Source organism: Scophthalmus maximus, chromosome 5 (assembly GCF_022379125.1).
Source record: "Scophthalmus maximus strain ysfricsl-2021 chromosome 5, ASM2237912v1, whole genome shotgun sequence".
Classification (NCBI taxonomy): domain Eukaryota; kingdom Metazoa; phylum Chordata; class Actinopteri; order Pleuronectiformes; family Scophthalmidae; genus Scophthalmus; species Scophthalmus maximus.
Genome location: NC_061519.1, coordinates 21,209,274 through 21,233,375, shown reverse-complemented (window position 1 = coordinate 21,233,375; position 24,102 = coordinate 21,209,274). Strand labels below are relative to the sequence as shown.

Sequence of the window (24,102 nt, the reverse complement as noted above, 5' to 3'; positions counted from 1 at the left end):
AAGTTCCTTGAGTTAACACTGTCACTTTTAAGCACATACTGTGTTGCATAACCTGGCAGGGGGAAGGTTACAGACCCAGACATGCTGTGTTCTTAAAGCGATGGTGCTTCCGCTGAACACACTTGGAAATTCATATTCTGAGCAGCCAATAGCTCTGTCCAGGGTCGCAACACTTTCCCACTGCTCGTCAGCACTGTTTTCTGTTCCCCTCCATGGGGTTTTGCTTAAACAACAATTCTGCCAGCGATGCGGTACACGGTACTGACGAAGAGAAAACGCTTCCAAGGTAGCCACACTATTATTTAACATAGAATCACAGAAAACACACCGACACTTTCAGTTATTTTGTCCTTATTATGTCCACAATGATAACCTTCACACAGGTTCAAATAAACTGTACATCTATGAGACTGAAATGACTTAGTGTAAAATCCAAGGATCATGGCAAATGTAATGATTCATTTTGATAAAGAAAATAGAACAAAGTCATTTATTTCCTGCTTACTCCGATTTGTGCTCCCACTCCTTCCCACAGGATGTACCTCAGTCAGTAAGTGTCATATGTTTCATATCCATATGAACAATTGTGACCTCTTGCTCTCTACACACCCACTACCACTGTATACAAACCTGCTGACACAAGCGTGCCATAAGCTGAACGAAAACACATTGCGACAGTGGCTGTTGAGAAATTGAACAGCAGCCAGGACGTCCCAATCAACGGTCTGGAATCCTGCCACATAATCCCCAAGAGGTTCATAAATGTCAGAAGAGCCTAGAGAGAGCTGAGGTATGGCGGAGGATACCGTGTCTTCCATGTTCTCACAGTCCAGTGACAACAACGTACTGCTGTTTTGACATGTTTCTGTTTAGATAAAGTCGGCCATTTTCTGAACTTATGAAAGTGAAAAGTGAAGGATTACATTGTCTGTGAGTTGGTCCATCACTTTGGTCCACAGACTGACATCTTGTATGTCAGTTACTGGAGGGATTACTACACAATTATAAACGTATTCGATTGCTTTTTCTTAAGGACCACAATGAGGTTGACATTTGGATTTTTGAGTGAAATATCTGGATAAATATGAATAATAACAATGATCATTGATGTCCCCCTAGTGATTAATTGTGCAAATCTCAAGTTGCTGTCTAGCACCTAAATTTAGGTTTATGACCAAACAGCTGTTAATCTAATGTAATCCACACAAGTCCTGGTGCACCTTGTTTCAAATGATAATGTGTTGCCGTTAGCATGCTAACATAGCCAACGTGACAGAGACAGCATGGTAAACATGGTACCTGTTAATTAGCAAGTTAGCATTGCTAATCTGAGTCCTTTTCTCATAGACTTCTTATTTTGCAGCCAGGGAGTCGCCCTCTGCTGGTTGACCCAGAGAAAACATGCTTTCGCATTGGCTTCATTTTCCGGACCCTATGACTCCGTCCATTTCTATATACAGTCTGTGGTACTGATACTGAGAAGAAATTATAGTCGGATGTGGTTTATCTTTGTTAATTAGCTCACTAGTGTTAGAAAAACAAAGAGAAAGCGAAAAGAGACGGAGAGAAAGACTGGGGGCAGTCCAGTGTGGTGTCTGCAAAACAGCTGTATTTCATTTGGACTCAGTCAGTCAAAGAAAAAAAAAAGGATTTTAACACTTATTCCCTTATTCCGTGTACCTGCCATTAGACTCGCCTGCATGGCCCGTCTCACTGCCGGCTGGCAGTGGAAATTTCCATGGCAACACAACGAAAGCCTGTGCAGAGTAGAGCCTTTTTGTGTGAAGCCTCTTTGTGCAGAGTGTTAATACTATGTTATATACAGTAACTGGGTGGCTACCACAGGAATTCTTTCACTTCTCGGCCTTTCATTTTCAAGTTATATGAAAGCTAAATATGATCACAAGCCAGGAGTCACAGATGGGCCATGCCTCTCCGCTCCATCTGGATGGAGTCTGACACATTACAAAAAAATCTGCATGATGCATATTTGTCTCAGGTTTCTAGTGGTAACGGACATATTATGTGGTTATATTACTTCGTGTGATACCTGCCTACAAATGTACAAACTGTCAAAACAACAATTACATCTAATTGCGGTTCATATTACAGTTGGTAATTTCCATAATCAGCCTGAAATACTGAACCAGTCTTAAAACCACACATAAGTAGACCTCCCCCAAAAAAGTACCACAATGTATCATTGAAGATGAAATGCCATTTTAAAAAATATCTTATTTTGTGGCTACGACATGCCGTCATGGTTGGGCATAAGATTTCCGATCGAAAACCAAATTTTATCACGGTTTCACACAGTCCACATCCATGATGGTTCAAACTACAACCAGGTTTGGTTTCAGTGGATAATAAAGTAGGAGAATCATTAACTGCCTCGTCTTGAGCTACAAGCCAACATCAGCATGCCAATACATTAATAAAATAATGTACTGATGAGATTCAGCAGTTTTTATTTTGCCATGTTCACAATTTTATCTGTGTGCCGGGATGGTCATATTTCACAATCACCTCTTGAGGCTGATGTGAATGTAATTGGTAAAAGTAGTTAACCTTTTGACCTGATGATGGCGCTAGATGAAGAATTGTGAGATCACCAAAGTTGTCGTAATTCATCTTTAGGGAGATTAGAACGTGTGTGCCAAATTCCATGGAAGTTCATCCAACAGTTATTGAGACATTTCCTCAAAACTGTAAATGTCAACGTCATTTCCACCCCTGAGACAAGAACTCAATAAAATGTGTGTGTGTGTGTGTGTGTGTGTGTGTGTGTGTGTGTATACCCATACATATATGCTTGTCGTTGTTAAGCAGGCATTTGTATTTCAAGCCAGAGTTTAGTTTTGTCAGTTTTTGTCTGTAAGCAGATGTGTTCATATTCTACACTTCATAACTCAATGTTCTTCTCTGCTGCCTTCCACTGTAATGTGGACAGATGAGACTGGTGTATTTGACCTCATATTTAGTTTGCCTAGTGCAGCTTGAGTTTGATGAACTGGTGAGCGGCGCCACTCACTTCATTCTTTAGACATTGTTGAACCTTGGGCTAAGAAGGTGCTCGGGGGTCGCGATGTTCCCCCCTGGCCCTCATAGCTACCCCAGTAATAACAGTCGCCAACTGGAATGTTAACAAGTAAACACTCTCCAACAGGGGAAGTTACTACTGAGACAAATTACTCAGACATTAGCTTCCTTGAATTGCTGAGCTTGCCTTGCATGCCTGGACCGTGATTTTTTCCCCGTCTGCTAACAGGTTTATGACACTTTAAAGTGGGCCCCGTTCCTCTAGAACATCTGGACCTTGTTACAGTGGAGCCCAATCAAAGGACGCATGCAAACATTTGATACATCATCCCTTCATGCCAAGTAAAAGAGAAAAAAAAGGGGGCAAAGTTGGCAGAAGGCTATTTTTGAGTGTTTTTATAAGAAACCTTCTCACTGGTGCTCACTTCCTTTTCGTGGAGAGTAAGGGGTTTACAGCCACCCGTCCGTAAACGAGGTTGTTTAGAGGAAAGTAACATATGGATGGCTGCATGTCTGAACAAGATGCGATGCCCTCATTACAGATACGCACACATGCAAACACACAATTTGCCCAAAGCTGACGCAGCTGGAAAGTGTCCTTTGAAGGACCCTGGCCACAGACAACATAAACGCTTAACTGGAATACACAATGTGGAGCGGCATCCTCCTCTTGTGTAAAACATCCTTTTCATCAAGTTGTCATCCCTCGAGGCTTGAACCGTTTTCAAACGACTTACTTGGAAACGGTACAGAATTTACTCGGGGGGGGGTCAAAGAAGGGAAAGGGTCTTTTTTTGGGGAGAGAATTGAAAGATCTCATCTAATTTTCCTTGTGAGATGTTGTTCTTTTTGAAAATCGGGTCTGGAACAAACACCCTAACACATCCAGCCAGGAGACTCAGGTATCATGTAATTGATTTGAAGGACAGTGAGACATCTGATCGTACATGCATTTGGCTGTAGCATCATCTGATCTAATTCATATATCTAACTCTCAGACAGTGTGGGAGGGTCATTTTTTAAATTGACAGTCAATCATACAGTCCCTTAAATCATGTGACTCTCTTGCTGATATTTGCAGATAATGCCTATAAAAAAAGATGAATTAAATAGTTAGAATTAAACTAAACAAAATAACACCATGACCGACGCACTCTTCTGCAGTCTTGCCGATCACCACCTGCTCCATGGGGCATGCAAAAAACATTCAACATCCAAGTTTATATAACTGCAAGTCCTCTGGCATGCTTACGGACAAATCCGAGTTCCGTGGCGGTTGTGCAACATCAAGTTGGAAACACTCGGAAACAGCATCCAAACGTTTATAGAGCATTTCTCGTGAGCCGAGCGGGCTGCTGTTATTTTTTTCCCAAAGTGCTAAAAGGCACAAATAGAGGCTAATTGGTAGGGAAAACAGTTAGGAGGCCTATTAAAAGAAGCAGTGAACATGGAGTTGATTAGAGCTGGTTTTGTCAACCCATCTGCGCCTGGTTAGAGGAAGACAGACATGACTTATAGGTCATATATCGTAATCCCATGAGAGACAGACGTTTCAGCGTGCCTCATAAACCCGAGCTGGGCCACTGTATTTGGGGATATTTTGTGAGGCAGGATTAGATATCAAAAAAACGTCTTTGTGTTGCAGTCAGCGGTTTCCATTAAAGACTGAAACGCCCGCTCACTGTACGTCTCTCGGCCTGGCAGTGCACGTCCGTGTCATTAGGAGATCACATCTGCCGGCACAAGTATGAAGGGAAGATTCTGTTATGGAATTTATTCAACGTGCGATGTGGATCCACAGTGAGCTTGCAAGGAGAGGTGGTGTTGGCAGGAAGGATTTATTTTTTTCTTAATTGAAGTGAGAATTAATATTCCCAGGGAAAGCTGTAAAATGCTACTCAACCAGCACCTGCGTCTATAATAAAGGAATGTTTTTAAAGCAGTGGCATGCAAAAGTACACTCATACAGACACACTTTAACATATGATAAGGTGTGTTTCAGCTGCACAATCACACTTCTCTCATCACTTAGGACAAACGCTCTAAAAATCCTGCATTATTGTAAAAGCCTACAGTTCCTTCTCTTAGAGTTCAGAGCAGTTCTCACTCCTGGGCACTAACTCGTCGTACCACACTTTGCATTGCAAACTTTTGCATCCCATGTGCACCAGGAACAGACTATTGCAAATCAAAAAGCACTTATTTCTTATTTACTATAAGAAAAGTGTTCTGTTGAAAGAAGACATTTCTCGATCAACCGCCATTTACGTGCATGAATCTAGAAAAAAATATGGAAGCTATAAACTAACTTTATTGGCCTGAGTGGAGAACAAGAAACCCCCTGGCTCCTCCTGCTCAGGTTCCGGGGTTGGCATGTCGGAATGAGGTCATTTCAAGTAAAACAGGACCATGTGAACCTCGGAGGAAGGGCGAAGAGGGGGTTGGTCATTGATCCCCACTCACTTTCACCGCGTCAGCCACACTTCATGAGCGTCTGTTGACTAAGCTTCGACTTGTGTGTTTGTTCTGTGAGCAATAGTGACACAATAAACACAGGCACAGGACAAGGTGATGATTACAAATCCGAGAACACCATATACCATAAGCAAACTTGGATTTAAGGTCATGTTAAAATGACTAAGTGCAATAACAAGGAAATCTCTTCCATTACTGACGAGGCAGAGTTAAACACATTTCAAATATATGTTTAAAGTCTACCCTCATCTGTGTGGATGTTGTTCACTCTCAACTGGTTAACACAGTCGTTGGGGGGGAATTACACATCAGTGTACCCCATCTGACCTCGATGTGAACATCCTGTGGAGTAGCTAATTAAACCCAGCGGTATTCACTTGCCATCTTATAATTTAAATAATCAAACACTTTCCAATCAGAAGATATTTACAATTTAATCAAATTCTGGAAAGTTTGGGCTCGGAAACATGTAACCAGATCCGCTCAGTCTTTAGCAGACGCTGGTCATTTCTTTGTCACGAACCATTCGTGTGATTGAGACAAAGGGATTTAATAATAATGCAGCTTTATGTCTGTAAAACTGATGTCATGGAGCAGAGGTTGGAGATATACTTTGCGTTATTTTTCACAGAGTAAAGCAAATGTGACATCACATCAAAGCCTGGGAATCCATTGAAAGTGGATGCATGATTTTAATTTCAACATATAACTGATTCTAGAGGATCTGCCGGACAGATTCGTTGGCCAAAAGTGCTTGAAAAGCAAAAAGCTTTTTATGTTTTACAGCATTATACACATTTACAAGCCAGGTATATAGTCTGCCAACACATATAACATGGTTATTAAAAAAACGTGAAACGGGACAAGCAGCGACCGCTTCAATAATAAAACCCACTATTAGAATAAAAATAGTTTTCGTCACTGGTTTAAATCGGGCCAAGTGTAAAGGAGGGTCGAGTGAAGCAAGAACTTACAGGATGTTGTACTTTTGAACTGAAACCTCGAAGCAACATGCTGCACCTCTCTTCTCAAGATCATATTTTTGTCCAACACAATGTTCCTATTACCAAGAAAAAACCTGCTGCGCTGTTGTGAAATGTGGATTATATAAGTGTGATCAATAACAAACAATTCCTTAAAACCGTAACCGCTGTCCTCCCGATGGCTCCCTCAGTGAAGCCCTACAGAGTTTCTTTGTTTGCTGGAAGACATTTAAAAAAGCCCCTTATCTCAACCTAACCACAGCAACACGAACACAAATAAGTTCAGACATGTTTTCGTCGTGCCGGTTGGGAATATTTCATCACACACTTGTTTGAGCCCAAGACCGCTGCTCGGGTGCCGAGTTTAACGCTGGAGTCGACTCTGCCGACCATCTGTGCAGTCGAGGTTTTCGTGTGGTCACGCCTGCTGGGTGGCCCGCTGTGGAAGCACTTAGGATGCTGAATCAACAACAATCATCACCGACCCCAATTTTCATCAGCCCGAATCTGTGCTGTACTCCATCGCATCGCCGCACGGCACTTTCAGGCTTCATCGCCCAGGGGAGCCAATGAAACCACACAGCGCGGATCCAACCAGTCAAGCAGAGTCTGGCTTCTCTCATGGCAAAATGTGCTGACCACAGAGAAGATGGTATCTCACCGCCAGCTCAGACCGTTTCGGATTCACTGCAGTCCGTGTTGACACAAGGAGAGTAATTATGTAATGTATTAGTAAAATTACTTCTTATCAATAAGTGCCATATTCAAAGTGGTCATAATGCAAAAAAAAAAAAGCGGATTCCATTCTTACTGATGATAATATGATCATAATGTTATATTATCAATGTCTAGTTCCAATTTTTTTTCACTACAGCACGATGTTCACTTTTGTAAATACAAATCAGTATCCCCATTAATCGTGTGACACCGCAGACCTCGCTGTAAGAAAAATTATTTTCAGATGTTTCTGTGAAGCCAATAGGCAACAATCAAAACATCTTGCACACCATAAAGTCCTCCGGGCCGCTGTGCCCGGGCGAACACCCGAAGACACGATGCTGTTGTATCTAGAAAGAGAACCGCTGACCTCAACAAATTAAATTCCATTCGCCTCCACTAGACTGGAGTAATGTCAGAAATCTGAGAGGTGCATATCTCAAGACCTGTCCCAAGTTAGTGGGAACCAACACTGTACTAATTACTTAACTACTCAACACCACAGTTAACCCTGCAATAAAAGTTGAGCATAGTAGGTTCAGACATAGTAGGTTCAGACATACAGACATAGTAGGTTCAGACATAGTAGGTTCAGACATAGTAGGTTCAGACATACAGACATAGTAGGTTCAGACATAGTAGGTTCAGACATAGTAGGTTCAGACATAGTAGGTTCAGACATAGTAGGTTCAGACATACAGACATAGTAGGTTCAGACATAGTAGGTTCAGACATTGTAGGTTCAGACATAGTAGGTTCAGACATAGTAGGTTCAGACATAGTAGGTGTTCAGACATAGTAGGTTCAGACTAGTAGTGTTTCTGATATTTAACTTTTGCAGGAGATGTACAGATGTGGATACACAAACACACAAGTGTGTCTGTGTGTGTGTGTGTGGGGAGGGGGGGGGGGGGGGGACTGCATGGCCGACTTCTTTGCGCAGCACGCAGACATTTTTCAGCATCTCCAAAAATACAAGTACTACAGCTTAAACAAGAAAAAGCGCTGAGGGGCGTGCTGGTTTTGGTCCAACGTAATCACAGCCAGAGCAACCCACGCACCGCAGCCAGGTCTGAGAGCTGGATAGTGAGAAGTGCTGTGACTCACAGCAGAACAAAGAAAAACACACGTTTCATTCTAGCCGTCTGTTGTGTTTCAATGAGAGGAAGCAGAAAAGGTTGATGTTGGCCCCGTCCGGAGCCAAAGGACTTCCATCGAGTGCAACGCAGATGCCGGGCCGCATGGGGAACCTCTTCACCCGGCCGGTCCGAGACCGTTGACAGAAAATGAAGTGAGACACTTGCAATTTAGTGTGTGTTGTTCTTGTGACCGAGCCAAAACCTTCTGTGGACGGAGACAAACATCCATTATGTGAGAGTAAAACACCCTATCAGGGGAAGGTTGGTTGCAGGCCTGTCGTTGCCATTGGCCGACGTATCCCTCGGGGACACAAGGCAAAGGAGCGGTGTGAAGAGGTCTGATGAAGGGTTAAGGCTGATTATGGTCAAAACAACCATGGCTATATATATATATATATATATATATATATATATATATATATATATATATATATATATATAAACCGGTGACTGACAGAAGCTCCAGCACAACTCTGCAACTGTCATGTTTTGTGTCTGAAATCATTTTTCATTGACATTACTGCCGAAAATTTGACTAGGCGAATGGTAGGAGAAGCTACATTTTGTATTCTCAGATACAGCCCTTCCGGAAAAGTTCAGGGAAAACATCTGGCTTTCAGTCCTTCTTTGGAAGCAGATGGGAGTCAAGGCAACACATTTTGATCTCCAACGGTTGACAAATGGAGTCAGAGGCTTCTTTATAGTCACATGTTACTGTCTACCATCCAACTATGACCACCTCCTATACCGGACACATCAACAGCAGCAGTGTATTCTTGGTGCTTTTCGTAAATGTAACTCCCTCTACTTGCCTGGCTGCCTGTTGTACAGGTCCTGTAATGCACAAAAAGTACAAAAATGGTGTACTTTTGTGCATGAAAGTGACAGATAGAGTCTCCTGTGTGAAAGTCGGATACACTGCTCATCCATCCACCACCCAGATTTTTGTTCACGCCCGTACATGCTGTTCACACAAGATGACTGAGAGAATTTTTAATTTATTGTGAATTGAAGGAAATTTACTACTTTGAACCAAACACTCAAAGATTATAACTCGAGACATGAGGAAGCCAAGAAAGGTTCAACTATGCAGATGTCCCTGTGACACTTTGGACCAGCAACTTCATGCCAACCAGTAAACGCTTGTTTTAATTCCCCTGTGAACCTTGAGAGCACACGCTCGATCTCTCACTCAGCTACATAAAAATACATAAGCTGATTGTAGAGGCCAAAACACATTGTCCTCTCACTGGGGAAACAAAATACTACTGTCGTGTGCCAGTATACCGGCAACGTATGGAAATATACAGACATGATATGCGTTCATAAAGGGCACATGCTTCCTGTGCTGGTACCTAATGTTTGCAGTAGACATACATTTTGACAGAATCCTCCAGTATGACTGTAGGTTTTTTAGCAGTCACCCTGCTTTTTTGACAACTGGGTCTGATAAACGACTGAAACACAAGTGTCAGGATGTCATTTTCCCATCTGAAATACTTTCTCCCAGTGATAATTGTCTTTCCGGTAAGTCCCCGTCTCATGTTGAGCAGATGTGAACACATTCCTCCTCTGACTGGAAGGATGTGCTCGCTCCAGACTTCATTTCTTATCATCGTCTGCCGTTGAGTTATTATCAGCAGCATTAGGACAAAGGGCTGCTCTTAAAGTGCAGGGGTCTGTTCAGCTGACTCGCAGCTGACCCACGCCTGCCTGTCCCAGCGATGACTCTGGTCAGAAGGCCCCCTGCTTTAAAGCGGGCCCCCAGCAGGATGCCGTGATTTGTGCCTCGTCTGGGACGCATTCCTGCCGGCCTGTAATTGGACAATCCCGGTCTGACCCTTCCGTCCTCCCGACCAGTCACAGACCGCTCCTTTCAACTTTGCAGATCTGGAATAAGATCAACAACAAGTCGACCCCGCAGTGGTCTGTGTTGTTTTATCTGTCTGTGTCTCCCCTTTTGTTACCCCGTTAGCGATGTAATCCTTTAATGTTTTCTGCTTCTCTCTCTCTCTCTCTCTCTCTCTCTCTCTCTCTCCTCCACCGACTCCCTCCACTTTTTCTTTTATTGAAAACACGAGCGAGTGATCTTTCATTAGGACAACAGAACACGCACTGCATGCATGCACGCCCCCGGGGGGGGGGGGGGGGGGGGGGGGGGGGGGGGCTGGTAAGTAACGGGCAGGCATTCTGAAAACATTCTTTTCTGGTAATAAAGTCCCTGTAAATTAAAACCACTTGCTGTTTTGCTCCCAAAATAAGTCGGGGCGAGGAATGTGACTGTTGACAAATGTTTCTCCCTTGAATCAGACAAAATAATTCGTCCGACAAATAGATCAGTAAGTGCGGAAACAGAAACTGAGCACAGAGGAACACAACAGAGAGGGATTGTAAAGTATAGACATGAAAAACTTTTTTGCATGAGTCTTTGTCTTTTTCCATCCCCCTCTTCTCGCTCTCTCTCTCTCTCCTTGCAGCTGACACAGCACAGTCCAGTCGTGGACCCTGGAGCCCCCCTAACCCCGCCCCCCCCTCTCTCTCTCTGAATATATAGACTTGAATAAACTGCCAGTATGGACACAGACAGGAAGCAGCGCAGCAAATTCTCCACGTCTTTTGGACACACACAATAGACCTCTTGTGGAAAGCAGATGTCAAAACGGGTCAAAGACCTCATTTCTCTGCACACCGTCGGCGTGTGAGGAGCACAACTACATATTTCTCTGCCGTGTAGCCTATGTGATGGGCGAGAAGTTGAGTGGGTAGCTTTTCCATTTTGTTTTCTATCAGTGAGATGAGAAGATCATAAACTCCTACATACACTATGGCAGAGTACAGTGCCTCTGCTTTCAGTCTTTATGCTGAGCTAAGTAAATCACCTCCAGGTTCTGGTTCTATACTGTAAGAGGCCAAGAGACAAACTTGCCTGCCCCTAGTGGTTCGCCATAATACTGCGCCGTCCGTTTTAACAAATCCTAATGACAACGTTGTCTGTTTCCGCTTTAACGCGCAGCCGTGAGGGTGGTGTCAATCGCCTCATCCGTCGGTGTTCAATATCCAAGAATGTCAAATGACTCCTTCAAAGGGACAAAGCCTCGTGAGTGGAGAAGCAACAAAGGCAGACGCTTCCCTGCAAGGCACTGAGGGTTCACTGAAGGGTCTGATGAGGATGGAAATGATCTGATGTGTCCACACACGATGAAACACCACATGGAAGCCTTTGGAATGAGGCAGTGCACTTCACAACCATAACCACAAGTGTGTCGTAAGGGAGAGAGGTGTCCGGTTGAGTTCCACAGACTTGGAGAATCTACGAATCTCTTTCACCTCTTTTTTTTGTGATTTTGGCTTTTGGTTATAATCCCTGCTCTTTCAGCAGCCATCTTTTCTTTCTGGATTAAATGTATTCAAAACTGCAAAAGCCTGTTAAAATCAACACACACATTTTGGTGTCAGGCAGTAAGACACGCACGAAGAAGAAAGTTTCTGGGAGACACTAATTCACACTGATAGACACACTGAAGTAGTGTAGGAGAGAAATGGAAGCAAATAAAGGTGTTTGTAAGATGTCACTTCTAAATACAAATAAAGTTTTCTTCTATTAATCCTCTTGTGGAAGCGAATGAATGCTCATGAAAGTACCAGCTCTCTTTACAGTACATCAAAAATGTGCTGGTTGACTCGTGGCTGCCATGACTTTAACAACCACCCTGACTTTATGCTTCAAACGACAGAGAGAAACAAAATCCCTGAAATTGTAGTAAGTCAATTCAGAGACATTATCGGCTGATGCGAGCGAAGCTAATGAGCAACGGAGGCCATGAGTTGTTAGGACGAGTACCAAAAACAATCAGGTGTCGAAAGGCTAGCCCGGAATTTTTGCAAATGTGCTTAAAATGTTTGGTTTATTTTGACTCTGTACAAAAAGTAAAGCATCAAACTCAAACATATGTCGGCCCGAGACCCTGTTTGTTTGAATAATGTGCGATGATGGAACTTGAGACCACATTCAACCGCTCAGGCAGTGGGGGGGTTTTTTTTGCAAATGAAGATTTTGTATATTTTGCTCTTTTGCTTCGTGGAAATGACTGCGGCTGGATATCCGCTTAAAACTCAAGGAATGTGCTAATGTGGAATGTGCTACGTTCTCAAAGTGCTAAACCCAGCCGAGGAGTTACCAGCATCTGGCCGATTGGGTATGATTGTCGTTGCCTGATGTGAGGGCGAGATCGGGAAAATGTCTGGAAATTCTGGCCGCTGTGGTTCGTACAGTTTGTGGAAACCAGATACATTCAGGATATTAGAAGAAAAGGAAATGGGCGGAGACGTTTGGGGACTCGCTTTTGGGGTTTCAGACCAAGTTATCTTGTGCAGTTTTTGTGCTGAGTGAAACAAAAGTCCACCGAGACGCTGATGAGGTCGAAAAGTTAGCCGACTGGTCAGGAACACCCAGGATGCTGCGGTTTCCCTTTCTGCTGTACCGCACTGCTGTTCTGACAGAGGAATACAAACGAAAGCAGCAGCCAAAAATAAGATTGTGTGGCCTCCTTTAAACCCTAGGGAGTATCCTGTAGGTGTGTTGAAGAAAAGCAAAAAAAATGCAGTATTTAAAGAAAATATTCTGTACGCAATAACTGGGAAAGTCGATATCACTGATGTGTCGTGAGGGACGTGAACCAGTGGAGTTGCTGGAAGTCAAGAAATGGGACGATACTTACCGAACCTCTTATAACCAAAGGACTGCACCTCCTCTTCGTCAGCAAAGTCGTCTAGAGTGAGAACACAGGAAATAAAGGCATTCATTGTGGATCAAAGATATAATGAGCAACGCAACTAGTCACACTTTAGTGAGAGACAAAACAAATGTTGAGGTGGATGTCCACAAGCACGGTGGTTTTGTCGCCCCAAGGCCGCCACAGTCTTCATCGTCAGAAAAGAGTTTGCTCCGTTTTCTGCAAACTCTGCAAATTCAGTCCACGGATGGAGACTGCGACATGCTGTCGAGAGCTCCAGTAAAGAGCTGGTAAGGGGGTGGGTTTTTTTCTTCTTGTTTTTTTCACTTTGCGGGATTGCGCACAACTCTCGTGGCCTGACAGCCTCTGAGCGCCGTCTCTTTTCGAGCAGCTCTTCTGTTCGTGGATAACGGCGATGGCTGACGGGACGGTTAGGTGCTGCGATCCCTTTCTGATGCTGACTTAAAAAGTGTGTTTTGCGCAGACATTTCATCACAGAGAGCAGCAGATCAATCTCTACACAGTTATGAAAACTAAAACCCCAACCACATCTCACCTCATCTGCCCTTCACAATGACCCCCAATAGCCCGTTTCATGTCTGTGCTCCCAAGCTACATGCTGATGGTGTCTCATTGCAACAGTGATGTTAAGTAAATGCTAAGTATGTTCGGGCTTTTCGAGAGACGTTCAGTGGTTCAGGGATTCATCCTAATTTACCCAAAAGGCCTGAAAACAGACACATGAGACTCAGATATGGATTTGTGGAGGAGGTTTTGCTTGTTTGGGGCCATGACACTTCAAACCTTTTGGAAAAATGACTGGAATAGATCCAAGGAAGAACCGATTTCACAGTTCAAAGGACATTTGGGCAAATTGATAAAAAAAAAGTGTTGTTTTGAAGACGTCTTGTTTACACGTGACTCTCGTAAATGACTATATCTCAAGATAGAGTTTAGAATTCCTATAGATAACATATATATCTAGTAACAAGACATCTAAAAACTTCTTTTTTTAAATTACCACAGACTATTATACTTCGCTATAACATGTTTGTGTTTTTTCCTTGTAGTGGCTATTTACCACAGGAATAATTATCTATAGCATGAATAACTCCAAACTACATAAATAGCATCTTGCCCATCAAGACTGCTCTGCAGGAGTCTGGCGAATGAAATGCAAATAAATGTGGAACATAACAGACTTCATGTTACGCCCCATTGCCTCACAGTGCAGCTACAGTAGCGACAGGAAGTGGCACATGCCACTTAAAACACAGATTTAATGTGCGGGCAGTGTGTTCATCACATTCATGCCCACAGTCCAGAGGAGCGTGTTGTTCTTCAACGGACCACGAGGTGGCAGACGTCCTGTACTGTCTGTTCTATGTAACAAGAGATCAGCTCGTTGACCTTTCAAGTGAAGCCAGTGTGTGTGTGTGTGTGTGTGTGTGTGTGTGTGTGTGTGTGTGTGTGTGTGTGTGTGTGTGTTAGAGCTGCAACAGTTATCGATTAGTAATCGACCACTAAATTAATCGACAACTATTTTGATAATAGATTAATCGGTTTCAGCTTCTTAAATGTGAATATGTTCTGGTTTCTTTGCTCCTCTATGACAGTGAACTGAATATCTTTTTCGTGTTTGGACAAAACAACACGGTGTCTTGGGAGTTTTTGGAAACACAACGGATATTTTGCACCTATGACATTATATGGACCAAACAACTAATCGATTAGTCGAGAAAATAATCGACAGATTAATCGATTATGCAAATAATCGTAAATTGCAGCCCTAGTGTGTGCGTGCGCGTGCGTGTGTGTGTGTGTGTGAGGATGACATTCCCATTCACAATGTTGATTTAGGAACGTCCAAAAACACAAGCCTGCAAAATCACATCTGGAAAAAAGCGAAGGCCTGTAATAAAAAAATGTAAAAAAAAACAAAAGCAAAAAAAAAAAAACCTTCTTCATTTTCAACGACGAGCTGTCGACCACTGACCAACATTACTCATGCACTTTTCTTTTTGTTTTTGTCCTTTTGCATTACATGTTGTGTGTCGAAGGGCAGCATGTCATTGCATTGAGGTCCTTCTGCACCACAATAACGTCTGACTCACTGTCGTCTTCACTTGCTCTGGTTTGTCTCTGCTCAGACACAGACTCGTCTCCTGAAAGCACACGGCTCAAACACTCTTATCACCACCAGCAGCACCGAGGGTGAAAGTGGCCGCAGCTCGCGTCCCGGCGAGCCATCGCCACTCGGCTCCGCCGGGAACAGAGAGTTCACGTCTGACGTTGCGCGAGCAGCCAGATGTGCAACAGTGCCGAGCGCAGTCAGTTTAAGCGGAGCCAGATGTGCGACGCGGCGAGCCGTGGCCCACGCATTCCTCCCGTCTCCGACTGCGGGAGGAGGAGGAACGAGCGGCACGGCAGAGAGGGAGAGGTGACAAAGGGAAGAAAGAGCCACAAGTGGAGTCATCGCCTTGTGACGCTTTCACAATAACTTCTGAATAACTTCTGAATAACTTCTGAAAGCGTCTGCGCGTCTGCGGGAGCCTACCTTTCATTGTGCCTCACAGGACGCGGAGAAACTGTTGTGGAAAGAAAAAAAAGTCACATCCACTGCATCGCAATGGCATCTGCCCTGGGGCTGCACAATATCCCGGTGTCCTCTGCTTTAGGGGGGGGGGAAACAGAAACAGATGAAGTCAAAGCCCCATGTGGAGCGTCCTCTCGGCGCAGGTACCGTCGGCGCGGCGCCTCGGATGCTGCGGCCGCGCAGAGAAGAAGCAGCGGGGGGAAAGCTACAAAAGTAGGAGTTGCGCAGTCCAGAGGGGGAAGAAACACAGCGAGAGAAAGGGAAAAACGATCTTCCGATTCATGCGGCGGTTTCGAAAAAAAGAGAGAGCATGTTTTTCAAGGTGAGGGGTGTATCCTGCTCCGGCCCGGCGAGTCTGTCTGCAGGCTCCCGCAGAAACGCGAGAAGGAGGAGGAGGAGGAGGAGAAGAAGAAGAAGAAGAAAAAAAAAAAAAAGAGTGAAAGAATCCAAACGTGAGAGAGGAAGTGGTGCGCCCGTGGGGCTGCTCCGAGAGAAACCACGTGTTCCCCCCGCGACCGGGCTCACACACTCCGTGTGCGCCCCTGCCCTGCGCGCGCGCGCACAACAGACAACAAACAAGACGCATAATAACTGGGAGCAGGTTCCAGCAACTTGTGCATCACATGTGGATGTCAAAAATGAAAGCAGACTTGTTGTTGTTGCGTTGTTTCCTATTTGAGGGAGATGTTGCAGATGAGTCGCCAGCAGCCATGTGTCTGAGGTCAACGTCTGCTGGCCTCCCTCGCTGATTTGATTTCTATTCTGAACTACTTCAGTTGAGCTTGGCTCTTTAGGAAAAACAGTGGATGCATTAAAAAAAAAAAAAAAAAAAGTGTAATTGTGTACTGGAACATTCCTGCCCAGGGAACTGTTTCTCAGGTACTTTGATATTGACATGAGTCAAACAAACAACAGTGATCATCACTGATAAAAGAGGAAAAGAAGCACGTGCGTAGAGAAAACAAATACAAAAAGATTCAAGGACATTTGTTTTCAACATCTTCTGTCTTCACACATAGTTATTCTTTCTCGTCAATAACCTCACTTGTTTTATTTGGAGTAATCGTTTCTCAGACACGTGTCACGTGCCCATTATTATATTTCAGCAGCCCCCCCCCCCCCCTGTTGAATGAGCTACAGTCACACATCATTTACACCACGTCTGCTCCCTGAAACAAACACAGCTCTTCTCAGATCAGGGTTTAACTGTTTCGTCCATTACGTCTCACTCCTCTTTATCCCCTGCACCTGTTTATCTCCTCAGCCCGGGACTCGGCGCCTTTTGATCAGCACAACTACACCACACACCACGAGCTGCTTATGTGCCCCAGCACCTCCTCGACACGTGGGTTTATGAAGCTCTGTAAAAGAAACGTTTGAACGTCGGACTGACAAGAAGTTTAAGATCATCTAAATGCCGGTGTGTGAGTGTTTTTGTGATCAGCTTCTGTGATGGCGGGCCTGCGTGCAGGCCCCGGGCCTTTTTATGGTCAACTGTTTTGAGTTTAGGTCGGCCGTGGGACGCTTCTCCCTGCAGTGTTATAGGAACCAGGTGTTGAAGGTGTCAGAGAGGATGCAGACCGACTGGATTTCATTATTATGAATTGAGGACCCTATTTTCTGGGTCACAGCAAGCAAAGAGGGCACATTTTTGGGGGGGAGATAGGGCACCAGTGAGGAGAGGGGGGGGGGACGGGGACAGGGACCCTTTCACCCTGTGTCCCATTGGTGGAGATAAGAAAAAGCCTCCTGCTGAGAGGAATGTTCCCCCTTTTTTTCAAAACTATCCACATCTGGTTATAAAATCTAAGAATAGCTTATTTACACGTGACAGACTAAAGTTACCCACCGGGGCGTTTTTTTACAAACATGAATATATGTGTGTTGTTTGCACATTCACGGTCGCGTGAAGAGTTTTAAAAGGAGGGACGCTCCGCAGCAGTCAGCAGTTCTTATGGGATCAGCACATGGCTCAGGCCCAGCAACAACAATCTCCTCTGATCGTGTGAGAGTCACTACAGAGGACATCATCATTATCCCACGCTGACAAAAGGTAAACGATAAAGTAGTAAGTATCAGTTAAAGTATCAGTTCGTTGTGATGACACTCTTCTGTGCATGCGAGGATTTAGCCCACTCACCTCACCACGACCCCTGACCAGTGTGAACCCTCCCCCTAAACCGAACCAGGTTTAATGTTCCCCTAACCCCACCCTGCTAACTAATCAGGATGACCCCCCCCTACACGGGTACAAGGGTTCTAATTTTTCCACTAACCCCACCCTGTCCACTCACCTCACCATAACCCCAACCAGGCTTGCATCTTAATGTCTGATGCATCATGATGGAAGCTCCATCTGTTGATCACTGCAAAAAAACAACTACACTCAGATGAGTAAAGTGCTGAATTCTTAGGGATGTTGACATAAATCAGATGTTGTTGGTTATTGACGAGAATAACTTGACTCTGGTAAGTAAAGTGCCGACTTCGGGGATTGTAACATCGCTTGCACTAAGGATTTTTCAAACTGAGGGATGATTCAGGACGTGATTTCAGTGGATTCATCAGCCAACCCACCACCACAGCATATAGAAATACTAATTAACACAATTCAACATTTGTGTGTACAACAAATGATTTTTCCAGGTTAAATGAATATTTGCATTGAATTAACTTTTAAATTTACTTTTCCCTTAAATAAAATAAAGTTTTTGGGGGGAAAATAATATAGTATAATATAATGATTTACTGACATACAGTTGAGCGATTTTATTTCTATTCATAGTTAAAAAGTGTCTGATTGTGCACAAAAAGTTATTAGACCCTGTCACCACAAAAGAAATCAATACTTCCCCCCCCCCCCCCCCCCCCCCCCCCCCCCCCCACAGTGTAAACACTGCGTCTGAAATGACTAAGCATCCTCTCATGCAAAACACATCACCTCCGCGTCGAGTGCTGGATTAACGTGGGCCTCCACATCAAGTAAAGACAGTAATGGGATTAAGCCCGTGTGGAAAGAGCACAAATAGACCTTCACCCGGTCAAGACGACTTCAGACTGTCAACACACAGCACTTTGTTTATCGCTGCCGCTGGAGAAGCTTCGCACCTTCAGTCGTCTGCTGGTGAGTTTCTCTGTTGTCATGGTCACTGGTGTGAAGGGTTTTTTACCTTTTTTTAAACTCTCTGTCAAAACCTTAATTTTCATACGCATTTGTTTTGGTATTCCCTTGCATTATAATGTACTCTTATTGAATGTTTATCCCTCAGGAATAACAGGAAAAATATCTCAGAATTAATTCAGATTTATTTTGGTTGTAATAATTTCCATTGGAAGATGCCAGATTGGGCAATTTATGAAATTATTTTCGGGAACTAAAAACATGTTTCTAAATGTTAAGCCAATACGTCTGTCTTCTTTGTTAACATAGATACTGTTATGAATCCCCGTTAGATATGTTGTGAGTGGGATATAATCAAGCTGATTATCTCAGCAACTTCAACCCCGTAATGAAATAAGTCAAATGAGTACATCCTCCATTTACTGTAAATCCCTGCTGGATGCCAACTTGTGTAACTCTTTGTTTGGCTGAACTCGGGCCGCGTCTCCAGTGGACTGAGATCAGCTTGATGATCAGAAAACAACAAAGCGAGTTAATGAAGTTGATTTCTAAAAAAAAGTAGGTTTCTTGTGTGTGGGAAGGTGCACGACCTTCTGACACGGCAGATGGTTCACACGTCGACGCAGCTTGACCAGATTTGAATCTGAGGTAAAGCTAATGATGCCTCAGATTAAATACCTCACCCCCCACTGCTCACCTCCTAGTGCTACTGCTGCTAAGTGTATGGTAAAAGAAAAAGGTACAAAAATGTTCGCAGAAGAAGCAAAGAGAACATTTTGGAATCGAAATGATGCACTGTGGACGTACAATGCATTTATTTATTCTATTAATCTATTTTCACTTTTTCTATTTGAGTGAGGAAGGGTTAAGAAAACAATACAAAACCCTTTTTATGGCTTTTAATCCACAAATTCCTGCCAGTCATCAGAATCAGAACCACTAGAGTAAAACGTATTGTATTGTAATCCAGGGCAATTGACTAAGAGTGACATATGACTTTTATTATCACAAGAAATTATATTTTTCAACAACTTATTTTGAGAAATCTCATAATCAACCTTATTAGGGTAGATTGCATCATGTGGGCCGACAAAATAACAGCATTGTAAACCATAAGATACAGTTCTACTTACAGAACTGGAACTTCGTCATACATGGCATACAAGCATTAACTAAAGCCTTATACGTGTTTTAAATATTCACCTCCGATCACTGTTCTTAAAGTCAGAACGTGATACCATCTAATTTTTACACACTGAGATTTGTGTCATGTACTAAAGTCGCCCTCCCCTGGTTCACGTCCTGACATCTGAGTGTTGCAGTTGTGCAGGTCCAGACAGATGTGCAGCACCACCATGTGGCAGACCCACTCACTACCATGTGCAGATGTTGATCTGATCTGGATCAGTTTATATAGCACCTGTTGTTTTAGTTTCCTCATATCAACATATGTATATGTATGCGTGTCTGTGTGAAACATGCTCATATTTACCTTGGCGGCGTGCAAATGGGAGTCGCACTTTACCCCAGGATCACACCTCCTGCGTCTTTTCAGAGTTTCCTTCCCCCCTCCATCATCTGACACTGTGCAACGGAGCTGGACAATGAAGCCCCTGCTCGCTGTGGCCGTGCTGGTGGTGACACTGGGTGTCCTCCACTCTGCTCCCGAGGAAACACCCAAAGGCATCTCAGAGGACACCATGACACGTGAGATGGCTCAGAGGAAATCCAGTCTACATGCACACATGGCAAACGATAAGACTGTTCCATCTTCTGACGTACATGACTCAAGCATTCGACAAATCATTCTACCGACTTTACACAGCTCTTCGAAGCACGTTGAGATGATTTATCATTCTGTTATTGAGTCAGCAATTTGTGCGTGGTTGTGTACGTGTTGATAAAAAAAGGCTCTCCTCACCCTTCCCCCTTGCAGAGTTGTCCGTGGACGGTGAGAAACTGGTGGACGAGGAGGTGAAGCGAGCTCTGTACGGGGTGAAGCAGATGAAGGAGGTGATGTGGAGGAACGAGCAGAAACACGAGCACCTCATGAAGTCCCTGAGGCACAGCAGCGACAAGAAGAGGGTGAGGAGCAACATTTACCTGGCCACAGGAAGACGGATGTAAACAGTGTGTGTGGGGGGGGGGAAATGTACTCAGTGCTCCATCTCCTTCTGCCACCACCAGGGGGCAGCCCAGCTGGCCAAGGAGGTGACGGAGAAGCTGGAGGAGGCTGAGGAGCAGTGCAAAGACTCCCTGCAGACCGAGTGGGAGGAGTGCAGACCCTGTCTGGAGGACGCATGTAAGACGTTCTACACCTCCACCTGCCGCAGGGGATTCGCAACTTTCCAAGCCAAGGTATGAAAACTGCTGCAGCTCCAGCGCCGCCTGCACTCCTCCCTCTGACCTTCAGACTCTGCTGACAACTGCTGCTGAAAGGCTGAACATTTTTTTTCCTTTGGAATCAAACCGCCTTCTCCCCCCAGTCGGTGCACATCAACACATCAGGCTAAAGTGAAGAAACTGTTGCCAGTGACTAAAAAACATGGAATTTTTCAAGAGTATCTTCTGGAGGGGACATAAATAATACACGACCACCGCGTTTCAAAGTACCTGCTGCAACAGCCATGGTCATTGATATTTGTGCTAAAGATATATTAATGGATCACTTTTAGGACATCACGATATACAAATGTACCTATTTTCCAGAGACAAACGTTGACCAATGCAAACACCATACCGGAATTTCCCAACTTGGGATTATCAAAACACCTATCTATCTATCTAATAATAATAATAATACATTTCATTTATAGAGCACTTTTCATTGCTAAAAGCAATCTCAAAGTGCTAGAATCAATCTATCTATCTATATATAGATGTATATATAGATATCTATATATATCCATCTATCTATCTATCCATTCCTTGAAAATAGCCATGAAGAGGCACAACCTGCCAATCGTCAGTAACAGTTTTGGTTGGCACATGATGAGTCATGACTGCACCACTGTCGTACACTGCAGAGAGACCAGAGACAAGTTCCCCAACCGTCACAAGGTGCATGCACATCGCCACCTGAAGGTTGTGAGCAGTAAAAATAACAACTCACAGTTTCATGTCGACAGACTGTGGAGATCTAAAAATTTTGCAAAGATTTGAGAAAAGTTGACATTATTTTGTCTTTTCTCATCAGGACTCCCAGGTTAGGAGCCACAGCCTTGGACAGTAGTAACACAACCTTTGTACGACATTGCAGGTGGAGAATTTCTTCCGCAGGGTGTCCAGACGCTTTGGCCCCCGGGAACCTCGCGTGGCCGCGGCGGACATCCTGGTGAACCAGGACCTGGACAACGCCGACACGGAGGTCGTCGGCATCGAGGAGTCCTTCAACCGCCTGACCGCCAAGGTGGGCGCGGTGGTGAACCGCAGCGTCACGCTGGCGTCCGGCATGAGCAGCCGGCTGGACAGAGTCCTGCAGAGAGCCTTCCTGAACGACGCCGCCGCCGACTCGCTGACGGAGGCGAGCGCCGCCGACCCTTACCACCCGGGCCGGGACTCGGGCTTCCTGCAGGGCGTGGGCCTGGAGGAGGTGCTGGACTCCTTCTTCGACTTTGGCAAGAGTGTGGTGGAGGAATTTGGAGCTGTGGTGACCCAGGCGTTCGACGACCTCCACGGGGCTGTGGAAGAAGAGAAGAAGAGAGGTAAAGGGGCCTGAAAATGAAAAAAAGGAATGTCAATGGTTGCCATGATTGGTTGGCAAAAGGGCCTTTGAATTGTTTAATGTCAGTGGCACGTGGTGGAAAAGTAAAGAAAATATATTAAAGATTTCCCTTTCTCTCTGGCGTAGTGAGGGAAAGTTTCCCCCGTTTCCTGCAGAACCAGAAGTTGTGCAGAGACCTCCGCAAGCAGACGTCAGAGTGCTGGCAGCTCCAGAGCCAGTGTGAAGTCTGCCAGGGAGCCCTGCTCACAGGTGAAGCACCACCACCACCACCACCACCACCCTCACACCCTCAGAGATGACCTCGTCTGACACCGTCACTCTGATCCCGTGATCCGACCCAATCTTCATTCCCCGTTTCCCCCAAGAGTGTCCCAGTGTCCGCGAGCTGCACGTGGAGCTGGACGAGGTCACCCAGCTGGTGGACGTGTCCGGAGAGCAGTACGACGAGATCCTGTCCATCGTCCAGCGGCACACCGGCGAGACGGTCAACTGGCTGAGCGACATGGCGGCGGAATTCGGCTGGGTGGCTCAGGCCGTGGGCAACAGCGGCGCGCCGGAGAACATCTTCCGCATCACCATGGTGAGCAGGAGGATGAGGGCAAGAAGAGTGAAATAAGACATCGAGTAGTCGCGTCATCTTAAAAGATAAACAGAAACATATCTGTAGGAGCTTTCCACTATACCATTGAGGTTTAAAAACTACTACATTCATGAACCTGGATCAAACATTTTGAACATTTCTTTGTTTGACCTCATGTGACTCAGCCATACCTACTTCAAACCGAGGAGAAATGCTCCCATACAAAAAACACTAATGCAGCAATCTCTCTCGGCTCTGGTTCATATTATCAAGATGGTTGATAACAAAAAGCACAGCTGGATTAAATCTGACAATACTTCTCCGACTCTCTAGGTGGCACCAAAGACCCTCGATGGGCAGAACGCGTCCATCGCGGACACCAAGGTGGAGGTCAACATCCTGAACTCTCCCCCGCTCATCCTCTCCGTCCCCGGGGAGCTGGAGCCGCAGGACCCGGCCTTCGTCCAGTACGTGGCCCAGGAGGCTCTGGACAAGTACAAGGAGATGGTCAGGTGAGGCGTTCAATGACACCCGTCGACCTTCAGTCCAGTAAGAGCAGCTGTCATCACATCATGTCCTTTGCTTTGGAGGAAAAAATAAAAGGAATATGATTTTTGGTTTGCAATACATAATTCTAAATTTACTGTAAACAAAGTCAAAATTCTGACATCATTGTTGTTGCAATTATTGTTTTCTTCACAGGTTTGAGGACGAATAAATTGGCAGTAATGCTCCTTCCCTGAGCTTCTACCAGCACTTTGTTTGTGTGCAGAACTAGACCGTCTTCCTGTGTAGTAGCTTTAATCTTGTTGAAATGTAAATTCAGTAAACAACTGAACAATGTCATTTACTGCTGTTCGCTGAATGTAAAAAAATAAAGAAAAAGAGGGTTTTGTGCTGCTTACCTGTTGTCCTAGGGTGTAAATAAAAAAAAACCTTGATTAAAATAAAATAAAAACGTGTCTCAATTGAAAATGGTGAAATGCAAAAATGCG

General features: G+C 44.6%; 2 protein-coding genes across 2 annotated transcripts in view; one reads left to right on the top strand and one right to left on the bottom strand.

Annotated features, from left to right (window-relative positions):
* Positions 1-16,098, bottom strand: part of LOC118310418 (collectin-12) — a 38,144-nt gene extending 22,046 nt beyond the window's left edge. The window contains exons 1-2 of the mRNA XM_035633342.2: positions 15,644-16,098; positions 13,072-13,122 (exon numbers count right to left, since the gene is read on the bottom strand). Of these exons, the coding sequence (XP_035489235.1) occupies positions 13,072-13,122; positions 15,644-15,650 (58 nt within the window). The 5' untranslated portion in view covers positions 15,651-16,098. The remainder of the gene's footprint in view (positions 1-13,071; positions 13,123-15,643) is intronic.
* Positions 16,099-18,659: 2,561 nt separating this feature from the next.
* On the top strand, positions 18,660-24,053 carry clul1 (clusterin-like 1 (retinal)). Its single transcript, XM_035634478.2, has 9 exons — positions 18,660-18,806; positions 20,359-20,510; positions 20,740-20,888; positions 20,991-21,161; positions 22,063-22,507; positions 22,654-22,776; positions 22,893-23,107; positions 23,441-23,619; positions 23,810-24,053. The coding sequence occupies exons 2-9, from the start codon at positions 20,408-20,410 to the stop codon at positions 23,823-23,825; spliced, it is 1,401 nt and encodes a 466-aa protein (XP_035490371.1). The 5' UTR covers positions 18,660-18,806; positions 20,359-20,407; the 3' UTR covers positions 23,826-24,053.
* Positions 24,054-24,102: the final 49 nt, after the last annotated feature.

Bases quoted from the DNA above. Each gene is read 5' to 3' on its own strand.
- clul1 (XM_035634478.2), top strand. From the start codon at position 20,408: ATGAAGCCCCTGCTCGCTGTGGCCGTGCTGGTGGTGACACTGGGTGTC. The intron at 20,889-20,990 runs GTGAGGAGCAAC...TGCCACCACCAG, and splicing joins ACAGCAGCGACAAGAAGAGG to GGGGCAGCCCAGCTGGCCAA. The intron at 21,162-22,062 runs GTATGAAAACTG...ACGACATTGCAG, and splicing joins TCGCAACTTTCCAAGCCAAG to GTGGAGAATTTCTTCCGCAG.